Below are 14,490 nucleotides of genomic sequence, written 5' to 3' on the forward strand. Positions count from 1 at the left end.
ACAATAGAACCTTATATGATTTTATTACCTTATATCTTTAAATTAATTTAACCTGTAAATATAATTCGCCATCAAGTATTTATTTTTTTCCTTTGATATATATAATTTATTATTGTATTAAATTATACTTATTTATAATAGTAAGATTCCATTGTCTTCTATTATTATTAATTGGTGTTATTTTTTATCATTTTTTTAAAAATATCAAGCTGGGTCATCACGTTTGACAACTACGCTAGCAATATTAGTAATATCGATATTTTGGGATCGATTTGTCTCCGTATCGATAATGCTGGCTTTGATATATTTTGATACTAATATCAATAATTTCAGAAATGCAGGTGTTTTGAATTCCATCAAAACACGTATTATATGCGGAAGCCGGTACACGGCATCCCTTATGAGACGCTATTGAATACTCGCCTTTATGACAAACCTTAAACTCCTCTAGTCCTCCCCTCCACTTCATTGATTGGTTCGGAAGAGTCACGTGGTCACCGCGTTGGTGCAAAGACTGTGAGGTTCTTCGCACTCTCTCTCATAGGCCGGTATTCATAGTCGTTACTTATATTTAAGACCGACTTAAGCATAGGTTATCTTTTTCTATTACTGTTAGGTGAAAAAGGACAATCGATACTTTAAGTCAGACTTAAATATAAGCAACGACTATGAATACCGGCCATAGATTCTCATCCAGTAAGACCCTTACCGGGATGCCGTGTATCGGCTTCCGCATATAATACGTGTTTTGATGGAATTCAAAACACCTGCATTATATGCTATCGGCCGATACACGGCATCCCTTATGAGATGTTGTTTGTTTTCTACTGGTGACCTCCCCCCTTTTTTTTTTTTTATTTTTTTTTTTTTTAAGACTCAATGCTATGTGACGAATAAACTTTAATTTTCTTTGAAAAATAATCAACTCCTCTATGACAAAATAAAAACTCTTACATCTTCTTAAATAACACCTTTTTAAAATAAAATTTTTATCACAGTCGTATTTGGTGCTTACAATAACTCTTAATCCTAGATAGGCTGAAAATTACTTGTCTCCTTTCTAGTAGGAACTAAAACCTCTTTATAATAATGTCTTCTAAATGTATCAGCCCTCCTCCAATTTCCTCTTCTCAAAATCTCTTCAACAGGTAGATTGTCTAACCAGCCTCTTGATGCTACTGCTGCTCTGCAAGTGCCCGGAGATGCGTTAATATCTGCGTCCTTCAGTACTGAACGAATCCAATTTCCAATCATTGTGGATGATGCAGGTTTCAAACCTCCAGCCAATGTAATAAATAAGGAGTCTGTGTTCCCGTCTCTTCTTCTTAATTCTGATTTCTTAAGCATTGCCCTGATCATGGTGATTGGGCACAGCCACACGTTTGTGTTCCTTGTTAGTTTCCATCCTGTCTGAAAGAAACCCGGTCTGTCTTTGATCCAAACTCTGGCCACAGAATTATTTCAGTTCCTGTATAAACTAAGAATCTCCTTGAAATTTTCAACAGGGTCAAGTCGTGCACTCTTCTTTCTGAAAGCAGTAGCAGTAAAGTTGCCGTCCTTCTTGATAGTTCGAATAACGTTAATCTCTCTGTGCCCTTCTTCAACCACTCCACAAGTCTTTCCGTGTCCCAGACCTCGGAGCTAATCTCCTTTGGTTTTGCCAATCCTATCGACTTTAAAACTCGTGAAGATAAGAAACCTATTGATTTCGTTATTCCTTTCTCTCCTGAACAGTATGTCAGTATGGCTGATTTATGTAGTAAAATAGTACTAAATGCCAACCCCTTTTCTAAGAATAAATGAGCTAAAAATCTTGCCAACTGACTATCCTCTGGTGCTCTGGCATTAACCTTATTTTCGGTACACCAGACGATCCACCTTTTAATTGGAGTCTGCGGGACCGAGTATTCACTGGTATTCACCACTGAGGGCACTGAGTTTGTAATCAGTAGCTGGCACTGGCAGCACATACACTGAAAAGGAAAAATAGTTTTACGTTCAGTACCGAGTACCGACGGCAAAATGGAAAACCTTAACCCCCCACCAAGGTCCTCGGCCCTCGCCCTATACTCCTAACGGGAAGGGAAAAAAGGATAGGAATAAGACTACGCATCCAAAGCGGAAATACGTAGATGGGTTATTATAGAATTTAAAGGAACCGGGTACCGTAATCGAAAGGTAAAGACAGTGCTAGTGCACTCCAAAAAGGAAACAGGGCACTAGTCCCTGCTCCCTACCTCGAGTCTCGAGTTCTCGACAAAGTCGAGAGAGCGAAGTCTGGCGCGGCTCGCAAGCTTAAATACTTCTCGCGCAAAATTTAACTAGCGAGAAACACTCGCGACTGAAACGGCCATCTGGCGGCGAGTTGCCAAAGTGGGGAGCGTGGATTTTTACATTTTAAAATTTGGGAACAGGTATAAAAATACCCATTGTCCATGTGTGTATGTGTGTGTATTTGAAAGAAAATATATTTTTGTTACAGAAAATCATGTTTAAAGTAGTAATCGATCGAAGTAAGCGCTTTCTTAACATGCAACGTCTAATATGACATTTTAATTTGGTTAATTTTAATTTTATGTGAATGCTATATATTTATATATTTTTTTATTTTATAGATAATATGGGCTTCACACATTTAATTAGGTTGTATTTTATTTAGTTTGATATTCAACAATTTTTTTTCAGCGAATATTTGTACTTTTTACAAGAATTAATGTAATACTTTTATTTGCAAAGTAGAGTTTCTACTTTCTATATTGTTGTTATCTTAGTATTAGCTTTTTAATTTATTATATCTTATTGCCTAAGAGAAAAAGAGAGTTTAAAACGGTAAATTTTCTTGTATTTAATTAAATTTTGTATAGCAGCTCTCATTAGCTTCCTATTTACATATTTACAGTTTAGCTAATTTAAACTATAGAGTTTTATCACTAGACCACTAGCTAAAATCTCGTGTTTCAAATTTTTTATCAATATAATTTTGAAAGTTTTTTAAATCTTCTGCTATAGTGGGCTCTATCTTCTCCTTAAAACTCCTCTTAATTTGTTCTTTAGGCCAGACACCAATTCCACTAAAATGATTTTCTTTTTCTATAAAATATACACATAAAGCTAAATATTGTGAAGGAGTATAATGTAATCCTTTCATTGAACATTCTTTTGCAGCTATTAAAAGCGTGTCTTGTATTTGTTTCCTAAAATTAATTAGTTATTTAATAAGTAGTTAATATACATTAAGTTGTAATAATACCTGCTTACCATGGATAAAGAATAATATGGATTTGTTTTTCAATATCTTTTAATGAGAATAGCTGCTTCAAATTTTGTATAGAATGGTTTATTTGATATACAGACACTTGCTGCCAAGAAGGGTGACGCTTAATTTCTTTTACCAGAGAGAATTTGTCCTTGCCAAATTCTTTTATTATTGCATACTTTATAGCATTTCCTATAAAAATATAATGGAAATCTGATGTCAAAAACCTGTAAAAGATTATTAATTTTATTCAACATGTTTACTGCAAAATAATGAAAGTCTTTTTTTTCATTTTAACAATAATAGATATATGAATATAATTTACCTTGTAAAATTCTTATCACTTCCTAATAAAAACTGTAAGTGACAATATTTAACACACTCAAAGTGTCTTATTTTATTTAAACGCTGCTTTACCACATTGAATCTTAAAATAATAGAGAGAAATCTTGGATGATTTATCCAAAAATGTAATAATTCATCTTCCAAAATTTCATTCATAATATTATTAAATTTTACATCACTTATCATAATAAAAACAAATAAAAATTTAAATATAGTTTCATCTGAAATATTGTACATTCTCATACTTCTTAACAGTTTAACCACTTCATCCCATTTTACTATAAGTAATATAGGTTTAATTGCAACTATTTCAGACCAAGACTTATTCCCTATTCTTATTTCTTTTAAATGATGCAAATTTCTAGTAACAGTATTAATTTCACAATCCAAAACAGCTGCATTACTTTTAATCTGAAGAAAAAAATGTTATATTTGAGTAATTATTTACTGGATATAGCAGTTTTAAAGAAAGGCTTAACAAATTTCAAAATGAAAAACTTACTATTTCTGGAGACATATTTAATTCTTTAGTTAAGAATTCTATAAGGTATTTCAACTTTTTTAAACTTCTGTATTTAGATATGTATCGTTTTTTAGTTGTAGTAATATGTCCTATGGTATCCAATAATAACTGATTTTTACACTGTTCATATATATCCTTGACTGAGGCTTCACAAGACATTTGTATTACATCAGTACTATATCCAAGGGACTGAAGCAAATTATTTGCTATATCGTGGGTAGTCGGAACATCACATGATTTATGAAATTCAATTAAAGGTAGACTCATGTATTTCTCAATGCTGAAAATGAAGTTTAAAATGGATTAAGGTTGGATGTCTTAATGATACCATGAAATATCAATTAACTCTGATTCTATTATAAATAATTGGAAAGGCTTAAACTAATAAAAAAATCAATATCTGTAACCTGTATGTAATTATTACTAACTCGCTAATTATTTTAGATACTATTAAATATTTAATAAATATAATAATTTTATAATTATTACTTATAAATAATATCAAATTTCAGTTCGTTTACTCCTAATTCCTGAAGTAAACAACATCGTTGCTCAATTTCTTTGGTCGAAAGCTTAACAAATTTTGTATAGTTCTCTTTATTAAACTTAATATTATATTTCTGTAAAGAAAAAAGGATACTGTCAGATTATATTTTTTTGATGTTGATATTTGACATATTCACTTAAAAGAACTACGATAATATTCAGCAAGTTTAATTTACTTACTTTTTGCAATCCATAGTATTCGCCATAATTATTTAAAAATTCTGTGTCAAATACTATTTTCGCTTCTACAGCTTCATTTGTATTGCTGAGTAGGTTGCTTAAATTATTAGATGTTCTTTTATTGATAAATGAACGAATAATGTGTGGTCGTCGAAATGAAATATTTTTCAGTAATGTAGAAGAAAACATGTTTTATGCATTAACCATGGGCATTAACTATCAAGTTTTATGTCAACGTGTGTGTCGGCTATAAAATATTTATATAGGTTATATTAAAATAAGGATCGTATAGCCCTTTACATAAAAGTTCTTACCACGAAGTGACATTTGATTAACGTTTAATTTTTATGCTAAAAATGAAATAACGAGACTAACTTAAATGTCAATGCTTATTATTAAGCTTTTAATTATTTAAATAAAGCATGACAAAATTTCACCGATAGCCACATAACCACACTCACATCGTTAGGACTTAGGTATGTACATCGGAGCAGGGGCTGCACCGGCTGCAGGGGGGTGACACTGCCGTGTTAAGAAGTGGGGCCGTGATTGCAGCGCCACCTAGGAACTATGAGATTTTTTGGAGGAACTAACCGGGCTTTTCAGTATGGACCTGAGACACGCGTTTGCCAACACCAGCGCCGCCTACCGGTAGGGATTGCCTCGGGACCTCGCATGAGCAATCTCCCGTTTCATCTCTGGTACAGTTTCGGCCATTAATCTTGCGTCAGGCGAGGGGAAGTAGAAATTAAAGGGGTGAAGGGATATCTAGGGAGTTTGTCCGTAGCTGTCAAATGGCGCGATTAACCCTCAATTATGGATTGTAAACAAAAGTAATATTTTCGGAAAACGATTGCGGAAAAGAAGGAAGAATTTTAATACATAACAGAGAAGAAGAAATATATCAAATGAGTATAAATTAATAAAAAAAATGAAAATTATTGTGAATTTTTAAGAAAATATACTTTGTGGCTATTTTATTTTTGTTACAGGTGAAATCCTGTTATGATGGCTTTCTATTAAGGAAAAAAGTTCTTATAAACAAATAAGTGCAAAAGCATTAAGATATGAAGTATTTCTGTGTGGCCCAGTCATTTCGATAATTGTGACTTAATGTTATGATAGTGAATGTGTAAGCGATTAGTGTATATACAACAAACTCTTATTGTAAATTTAATAATCTTGTATGACAATGTTTTAATTGCTATTATTTTAAATTAAAGCTAGTTTAATTAACATATTATTTTTATTTCATCCCTTTCACAAAATTCTAAACACACATGGTAATTACCTATTCTTGTAGTAGTCATATATTCGTTAAATTACTTACAGAATTACAGCTGTTTATATTTGTAAAGCATAGCTGTTTGTTGCAATGATTTTTATTATTCAATGTGAGACAAATTGCATTGGGTTTAGGCAAATGTCTTATTGATCCGCCACATCCTTCCATATCTTATGTAATATTTATTTGCCTTGTTAGTTCTTTCTTTTAGTTTTCAAAATATACCAATATTTTTTTGCTATTTTTATATACACTCAGATATGGCTATTCTATTGAATAATTAATCTTATAAATGTCAAGATGATTGGTAAACCATTGTTCTATTAAATTTGAAGAATGAACACTTGAATTATTTTACTTATAATGTTTGGCATCTCTTCCATAGGATTTATATTTGAGAGGATGTTGTTCTCCAGTACATTTAAGTATACTGCTGAAATCATCTTGCTTTTAGCTTCAAATAATTCACATTTGGATATCCTTCCTCAATATATAATACATATTTTGTTAGTCCTATTTGTTTGTGAAATTTATCTGTTCTAAAACCTTAATTAATCCAGTTACTAGATATATAAAATATCATTTGCAAAGAATTGATATCTTTCTATCAATCTTAACAATATCATAATAGATGAAATGAAATAAGTATTCTATATTCAAAATGGATATCCATGCGTGTAGTTGGAAAACTATTTGAAGCTGAAAACAAGATGAACTCAGGAGTAGTATTGTCAGATCTGTGTGTATGTATAAATGAATAAAAAATTAATGTTATATGTTGTAGACTAGAAGAAAATAGTGTAACAGAGCCAAATAAATGTCGCATAAGATATGGAAGGATGTGGCGGATAAATAAGACATTTACCTAAACCCAATGCAATTTTTCTCACATTGAATAATAAAAATCATTGCAACAAAAAGCTATGCTTTACAAATATAAAACAGTTGTAATTTTGTAAGTATTTTAACGAATATATGACTACTACAAGAATAGGTAATTACCATGTGTGTTTAGAATTTTGAGAAAGGGATGAAATAAAAATAATATGTTAATTAAACTAGCTTTAATTTAAAATAATAGCAATTAAAACTGTCATACAAGATTATTAAATTTACAATAAGAGTTTGTTGTATATACACTAATCGCTTACACATTCACTATTATAACATTAAGTCACAATTATCGAAATGACTGGGCCACAAAGAAATGCTTCATATCTTAATGCTTTTGCACTTATTTGTTTATAAGAACTTTTTTCCTTAATAGAAAGCCATCATAACAGGATTTCACCTGTAACAAAAATAAAAAAACCACAAAGTATATTTTCTTAAAAATTCACAATAATTTTCATTTTTTTTATTAATTTATACTCATCTGATATATTTCTTCTTCTCTGTTATGTATTAAAATTCTTCCTTCTTTTCCGCAATCGTTTTCCGAAAACATTACTTTTGTTTACAATCCAAAATTAAGGGTTAATCGCGCCATTTGACAGCTACGGACAAACTCCCTAGATATCCCTTCACCCCTCTAATTTCTACTTCCCCTCGCCTGACGCAAGATTAATGGCCGAAACTGTAACTACATAAAATAGTTGAGTTCGGAATTAAACTCTTTTCACTCCGACGGAGCTTTCCCTAGAATTCCCTATTCACTCCGTCTAGTAATTCTGTGTCCGGGAGCAAGTTAGAGAGTGAATAGGGAATATGGAAGAGCTGTGATAGCTAATTGCTATTCTATCCCCACTTCTAAAAGGAAAATAGGGGTAAGGATAAATAAGAAATATTGGCACTAATTGGGAGCTCCGTCTGACTAGTTTAAGCGGGAAAGAAGCAAAATTGACAAATGTTGGTTTCATTATTTTGGAATTAAATTTCAAACGTTTGTTTATATAAATCTAAGGGCCTGATAAAGTAAGTGAAATAAAATTTAAAATAATACAATATCGTGTATAGTTAAAAAATTAATCTTTTATTTCTTTTTAACAGTTGTTATGAATAATGAATATAGTTCGTGTAGACTCTACCAATTTTAATTTAATTTATTTTGATAACTGTCTTCTTTCAATTAATTGCAATAATTTAGTAGTACAGCAAAAATGAAAAATTCCAGTAGCAACTTTATCCCTCCATATATTAATATAATTTTATAAACTACTCACTACTTTTTTCTTGCAGTAGGACATCCATTTTTATTTTATCAAAATAAATTAAATTAAAATTGGTAGAGTCTACACGAACTAAATTCATTATTCATAACAACTGTTAAAAAGAAATAAAAGATTAATTTTTTAACTATACACGATATTGTATTATTTTAAATTTTATTTCACTTACTTTATCAGGCCCTTAGATTTATATAAACAAACGTTTGAAATTTAATTCCAAAATAATGAAACCAACATTTGTCAATTTTGCTTCTTTCCCGCTTAAACTAGGCAGACGGAGCTCCCAATTAGTGCTAATATTTCTTATTTATCCTTACCCCTATTTTCCTTTTAAAAGTGGGGATAGAATAGCAATTAGCTATCACAGCTCTTCCATATTCCCTATTCACTCTCTAACTTGCTCCCGGACACAGAATTACTAGACGGAGTGAATAGGGAATTCTAGGGAAAGCTCCGTCGGAGTGAAAAGAGTTTAATTCCGAACTCAACTAATGAATAATAAGTGAAACAAGGAACAACAATGTATCTGCGCACGCAGCCATAACGGAAAGATTTAAAAAAAAACCCGCGAACTTATTTAACCCTATACAAAATTAAAAAGTAAACTCACACAAATATCAAGCCAAACGTTTACAAAATATCACATGGATAAATAAATAAGAATTAAACATAATTGCAATACATAATATGTAAAATAAAAATTGATAAAAAATTATTCCAATTGTTGTATTAACTTTCCCTCTATCTTATCCATGCTGAGAAATTGCAATAGAAATAAGAAGCTGTGTCGAGAACGATGCTGGGATGTGCATCTCCGAGATCTCATTTGAGTACATTTTATCGTGATAGGTTTTACTAGAAACAGATTGCACTGCAAATGCAACTAACTGTGATTTTCAAAATTATCTTTATTTCTTTACCACAATCAACCGGACAATCTCCTAATCTCTACTTCTTTTACTTGATTACAAGCGATACTCTTGTCGTACATATCTTTCTCCTCAACACTGCTCACATAGTAATGGCGCCAACCACACGTAGACCTCTGTAACACGCCATCTATTGGTGCCCCTTGATTGGTCAGTACATCACCACGCTAGTCAGTTCGTTTCAGCGCCATATTCAAATGTACAAATTAACTATAATTAACTTAACATATCGTAATAATTAGTATACCCGAATAATAAAAAAATAGGTGGAATCTTAAACTTTTCAAGATCGGCCATGAGTCTGTACTATCTCTAGAGTATTCTCATGCAATTTCAAAGAGATTGGTCCAGAGAATAATTTTTCGTGGAAAAGTAAATGTTCCCGCGTAGTACATGCATAATCATACAAAGATCTCAAATTAGCTGAAATTTGATTATTTTCATAATTTGTAGGGTCTATTTAAAAAAAGGGATTTTTATTTTCAATAAAACCTTTATTATTAAATATGTCATATTTAGAAAAAAATAACGTTGAATTGTAAAGAGTATCTATAGAATAGACAGCATACAGTAAATATTTAAAAAGGCACTGGAATGCTCTATAGAAATTATTCACATCAATTCTAATACATTTTATTTAAATCTATACGAGCGTTCACTCTACTTATGTTTTTACAGACTATTCTGCGTATTATTAGCAATATAATAATTTCTCTTACAGAAAATATAAAGTATACTTTGATTTTTATGAAGCTGCACAAAAAAGTCTTATATCAAAAATTATTTCTTTGTAGTAAAAAATTTATTTGAAGATTCTTATATTCTCTCGATGAACCTGTCTCAATTTTAGACATTTTTTTTAATTTTGCAATATATTGTACATTAAGTGAACGTTTTTGGAGCATTGATGAGAATTTAGTCTTGATACTATATGTTTAAAAATTAATTATAATATTATGATTCTTTGTGTATATACAGCTTATCGAGTAAATAAAAGCAAATTATAGTACAATTCAAGCAACAAAAATATCTTACATTATTATCGATATTCCTCGCAAGAAACTTGTACAAGACAAAACCCTCTTTTAATTTTCTTCTTCCCTTTATTATTTAATTCCTATAGTAAATAACAATAAGAGCTTTTCATGAGCTATCACGTACCTAATATATACAAGAGTATTACAATATTATAATGAAACTCATGCAAAATATTAATAATCAAGATTTAAAACATACACATTCGTCATCGAAATATTTAAGATAATTTACTTTTTATTAAGTATCTATTACTGTTTAAAACAATATTATTAGAATTCTACTCATTCTATTCATAGAATAAAATTTATTGGAATATTTTATCCATATAAACAATAGAGGAATGAAACAATATACTACATTTAAAATACGTACGTCATTAAAATTATCACTAATGTTATTAATATCATTATTGCATAATAACAAAGCCAAACACAATTTGAGTTATCATTACATACTTACTAATTTACACAAGCAAAACACAAATGTGGGTGATATTGTGGTGGTATAGCGCTTACCTAATAATATTCGATAGAAAATCACATCATTATAACATGTACAATGCTGATATGATAGGAAGAAAAAATTGTACAGTTGAGAAAGAATTAATGTCACGTTTTTAAATAATTTAGGTAGACGAAGAGAATATCCAGTAATTTAATTTCGATTACTTGTTATTTGAACGTGAAATGAAAAGAGTATTCTACAATGTACGTATTTACTGCAACAGAGAATTATATAGACAATTAATCCCCATCGTCTAGGAAAGTACAAATTTTTGGACGGAGATATCGAGTCAATTCAAAAAAGGAGGTAATTGTACGTAGCTTTGTTGAGTATTAGGTTCGGTTTTAACCATAACTTGATCCTTCAGATTTTGTCGTCCAGGTGGTGAAGGAATTCCATAGTCTTGCTTCTGATCTTGCTGTTGTTGTTGCTGTTGCTGCTGTGCATAATCCGACTGTTCGTGTTGATACTTGTCGGCAGGGCTGAGCCCACTCACGTACTCGAGTTGTTTGTTTTGTTGATGCTCGTCCTCCGGCATGGCGCTGCCTAGATGAGTGGGGGGTGAATGCGTGCTCACCATGTTTTGGTAATCCGCTCTCGTCATTGGAGGAGGAGGACTGTTACTGGCGTTCATGTAGTCCTGGTGAACACGCATCGTATTGCCGGACGGTGCGGAGAACAGTGATGCGTCGTGCTGCGGTAGCATAGTTGCGTAGGAATAAGCGGATCCATTATTGCTTGGCCCCCCGAAAGACGTAGAGTAAGGCGAATTGGATGGACTCAACAGGTTCAGATGCGGCGCTAGATCGTATGCCGGCGAGTACGCCCAAGCATCAGGAGGCGCAGCTGCCGTTGTTGGTGATGCAAATGGATTCAAAGTATTGTTCAACGACGTGAACGAACCTGAAATTTGGAGCAACCCTTTTTACTTTTTTCGATTTTTTCTATCAAACTGCTGAAATCTTGTAATTTCCATTTATTTTTATATTTTCCCAAATGCATTTTAACTTTGAAACAAAAAAGATGTTTAATACCTGACAGGCCAGGGCTTGCTGATCCGGTAGCCATATAACCGGCAGTTTTACGGGGTGGCTCTCTCTTTCGCCACTTTGCTCGACGATTTTGAAACCATACTTGCACTCGGGATTCGGAAAGCGCCAACTTCATGGCAAGTTCTTCCCGGGCAAAAACATCCGGATATGGAGCACGCTCGAAGGCCCTTTCCAATTCTTCCAGCTGATACGCCGTAAATGTTGTCCTGAAAATTTACATTTGTACACTCACTAAACAAAGTTTTCACTGAATTTTATTGCAGAATGATCAAAATGCGAAGACTCTGAGGACCATATGTCGAAGAGAAAAAGTGAACGCGTTCTTTTTTTATCGGAACACTTGCGTTTGATTTCAAGCGTAAAAAAGAAGACATGCGGTATGATAGGGGTATCGTTAAAAAAATACAAATTCAAATTGTTTCACCCTATTAAAAATATTTAACTGTCTTTGTATCATTCCCAATTGCTCTCCCTTGACCTTTTTTAAATTAGATATAATTATAATAAACTAATTTATTCACAATATTACATAAAAAAATCTGAATAACCAGTCCTTTGCTTTCCACATGCAAAAAGATAAAATCAATTTATTGTATCAAATCAATCTTGTTGTCATATCATACACGTACCTCGTTTTTTTCTTTTTTATTCCATTGTTGTCCGTCTTTTTTTTGGAATCCTTCTTAGTCGGCTGTACTTCAGCGCTTACTATATATTGAAATATTAAAAATTTATTTTTTGTCATTCTCTACTCGATTATTTTCTATTTCGGTGAAAAAAAAACAAAGTTTACCTGGTGCTAAGGAATTCATTGGATCATCCGCTTTTCGTTTGAGAGCATTTCCGAGTTGCAATCCTTGCTGAAGAGTGGTAGAAGTAGGGGCTGATGTCGTAGAGGTGGATGTCGTCACATCCTGCGCTTGTGCCAGTGGGGCGTACATCCCGGCAAGTTCGAGTTCCTTTAATTCTTTTTGTTGTTGCTGTTGCTGTTGTTGTTGCTGCTGTTGCAGATGATGATGGGTGGCTTGGTGATGAGGAGGACTGTTGGATGAGTCTAGCTTGTGCAGATGGCCGCCCGACGGCATTAATTCAGCTGCGTGATGTCCTCCGTGCAAACCCAGCATCACTTGAATGCTGTGTACACCTGTACCGCTTCGACCACCAAAGTCAGAGAAGATCGGGTCGTCGAAAGGACCACCGTCCATACTTTAGCTCGTTCGTCTCTCGCTCAACGATCTCTTTACTCACTTTTGGACTCTGTCCCTTTCTCACTCTTCCTCTTCCTCTCTCTCTCTCTTCTTCACCAAATACCCAATCACCACTGATCAATAAAATGTCGATACAACGATTTGCCCGGTAAGGAATGATTAGTGGCGGTTGTATTTTGGTGTGACGCACAATTATGCAAAAAAGTAGAGAGGGTCGCGCCTTGGCGATTGTCGCGGGTGGCGCGTAATGGAATCTGAACCAATTGCGATCAATTGTTGGCGGTTACGATTAATTTTTATTAGTTTCAAGCGAAGTTAACGAAGAGTGCGCGACCGGTACAGACAGAGGCTCAATAGCTAACTGGATACTGGTTACTGCGGGACGAATGAGACGAGTTGAACGCAGAACAGCGAGACGAGAGAGTAGCACCGAGGGACCGTGGCTCCGGAGCCGAGTAGTAGGGTAGTACTAGTGAGTACTGTTGCTGTATTCGAGCGGGAGACACGCTTACACCACCGACGATCTCTCCGAACTCCGCTAATCAACGGACACTCACACAGGTTTATATTTTCAACGATGTACCGAAAAGGCCGCCCCCACACATGGGCCTCCGCCAATCATGACGTGACTCCTCTCTCCGACCCGCGGAGCCTCTTCCAGTTCCACCAAGGGACGCGCCGATATTATGCGGGCATTGCGGCCATGTCCCACCGCGACTAGCTAGCCTCCGATATCTCAACCTCTCCCTCTACTTTACCATTTTGCCCCTTTGCCCTCTGCCTTACCACTCCCCCCTCCCATCGTCATCATCGCATCCCCTCCCCCCCCCCCCACCCTCTACCAACAATTCCATCATTTTTCAATCCTTTCTCATCCTCTTCTCCTTTCAAACTTTTTGCCAGCTATGCTCGACGCACCACGGACAACCACCATGGCTCCCAAGAACGACCGCCCCCGATCCGCAACACTTGCAAACCTGTGTGCTCAAGCCCTACGAATACCCAATTGAACACATTCGCATGCGTACGCGCGGGCGCCCATGAACACTAGGGTACGTGGGAATCGGACCCTCCGATTCGATTAGCTCCATTGCCCTCTGTCCTATCCACGAAATGCAACTGTACTTAATGAAAACTATACACTTGGATGATTATATACTTGATCTTTCACATTTCCTCAATGATTTTCCTGCAGAATGCTGCACGATTTTCCAATAATTGCAATATCGAGGTATTATAACCCAAAAACTGCGTAATTTCTCTTCTTTATGGGCAGGTTCGAGAATCGAAGTAATGTTGTTGCACACAAACACAATAATTAGATGTAGTACACTTTTCGATACACCTTTTCGAAGATTTACTCGGAAGAAATTTTTAAAAAGATTGACTGGTTTTTGTCTTGATTATCGTTTCGTCAGAGAGAGGGCAAGACTCGTGCAGGATCGGTTGCGTCGGT

The 14,490-nt window shown here is 34.1% G+C and overlaps 2 protein-coding genes across 2 annotated transcripts; both read right to left on the bottom strand.

Annotated features, from left to right (window-relative positions):
* Positions 1 to 2,485: 2,485 nt before the first annotated feature.
* Positions 2,486 to 5,335, bottom strand: mTerf5 (mitochondrial transcription termination factor 5). Its single transcript, XM_066725635.1, has 7 exons — positions 5,165 to 5,335; positions 4,851 to 5,097; positions 4,614 to 4,744; positions 4,104 to 4,404; positions 3,582 to 4,012; positions 3,259 to 3,483; positions 2,486 to 3,194 (listed from the first exon to the last, which is right to left on the bottom strand). Exons 2-7 carry the CDS (start codon positions 5,037 to 5,039, stop codon positions 2,939 to 2,941), a joined length of 1,533 nt encoding a protein of 510 aa, XP_066581732.1. The 5' UTR covers positions 5,040 to 5,097; positions 5,165 to 5,335; the 3' UTR covers positions 2,486 to 2,938.
* Positions 5,336 to 9,733: 4,398 nt separating this feature from the next.
* repo (reversed polarity) lies at positions 9,734 to 13,815 on the bottom strand. Its single transcript, XM_066725195.1, has 4 exons — positions 12,620 to 13,815; positions 12,456 to 12,534; positions 11,809 to 12,032; positions 9,734 to 11,677 (listed from the first exon to the last, which is right to left on the bottom strand). Exons 1-4 carry the CDS (start codon positions 13,029 to 13,031, stop codon positions 11,064 to 11,066), a joined length of 1,329 nt encoding a protein of 442 aa, XP_066581292.1. The 5' UTR covers positions 13,032 to 13,815; the 3' UTR covers positions 9,734 to 11,063.
* Between the last annotated feature and the right edge of the window lie 675 nt (positions 13,816 to 14,490).

The sequence above is a fragment of the Prorops nasuta genome, unplaced genomic scaffold, assembly GCF_024137725.1.
Source record: "Prorops nasuta isolate Cenicafe-Biocafe unplaced genomic scaffold, Cenicafe_Pnas_1.2 PNAS00004, whole genome shotgun sequence".
In the NCBI taxonomy this organism is placed as follows: domain Eukaryota; kingdom Metazoa; phylum Arthropoda; class Insecta; order Hymenoptera; family Bethylidae; genus Prorops; species Prorops nasuta.

Excerpts from the sequence above, each read along its gene's own strand:
- repo (XM_066725195.1), bottom strand. The coding sequence starts at position 13,031 with ATGGACGGTGGTCCTTTCGACGACCCGATCTTCTCTGACTTTGGTGGT. Across the intron at positions 12,535-12,619 it reads AATGAATTCCTTAGCACCAG|TAAGCGCTGAAGTACAGCCG; the intron begins GTAAACTTTGTT and ends TTCAATATATAG. Across the intron at positions 11,678-11,808 it reads AGCAAGCCCTGGCCTGTCAG|GTTCGTTCACGTCGTTGAAC; the intron begins GTATTAAACATC and ends TCCAAATTTCAG.
- mTerf5 (XM_066725635.1), bottom strand. The coding sequence starts at position 5,039 with ATGTTTTCTTCTACATTACTGAAAAATATTTCATTTCGACGACCACAC. Across the intron at positions 4,013-4,103 it reads TAAATATGTCTCCAGAAATA|ATTAAAAGTAATGCAGCTGT; the intron begins GTAAGTTTTTCA and ends TTTTTTCTTCAG. Across the intron at positions 3,484-3,581 it reads AGTGATAAGAATTTTACAAG|GTTTTTGACATCAGATTTCC; the intron begins GTAAATTATATT and ends AATCTTTTACAG.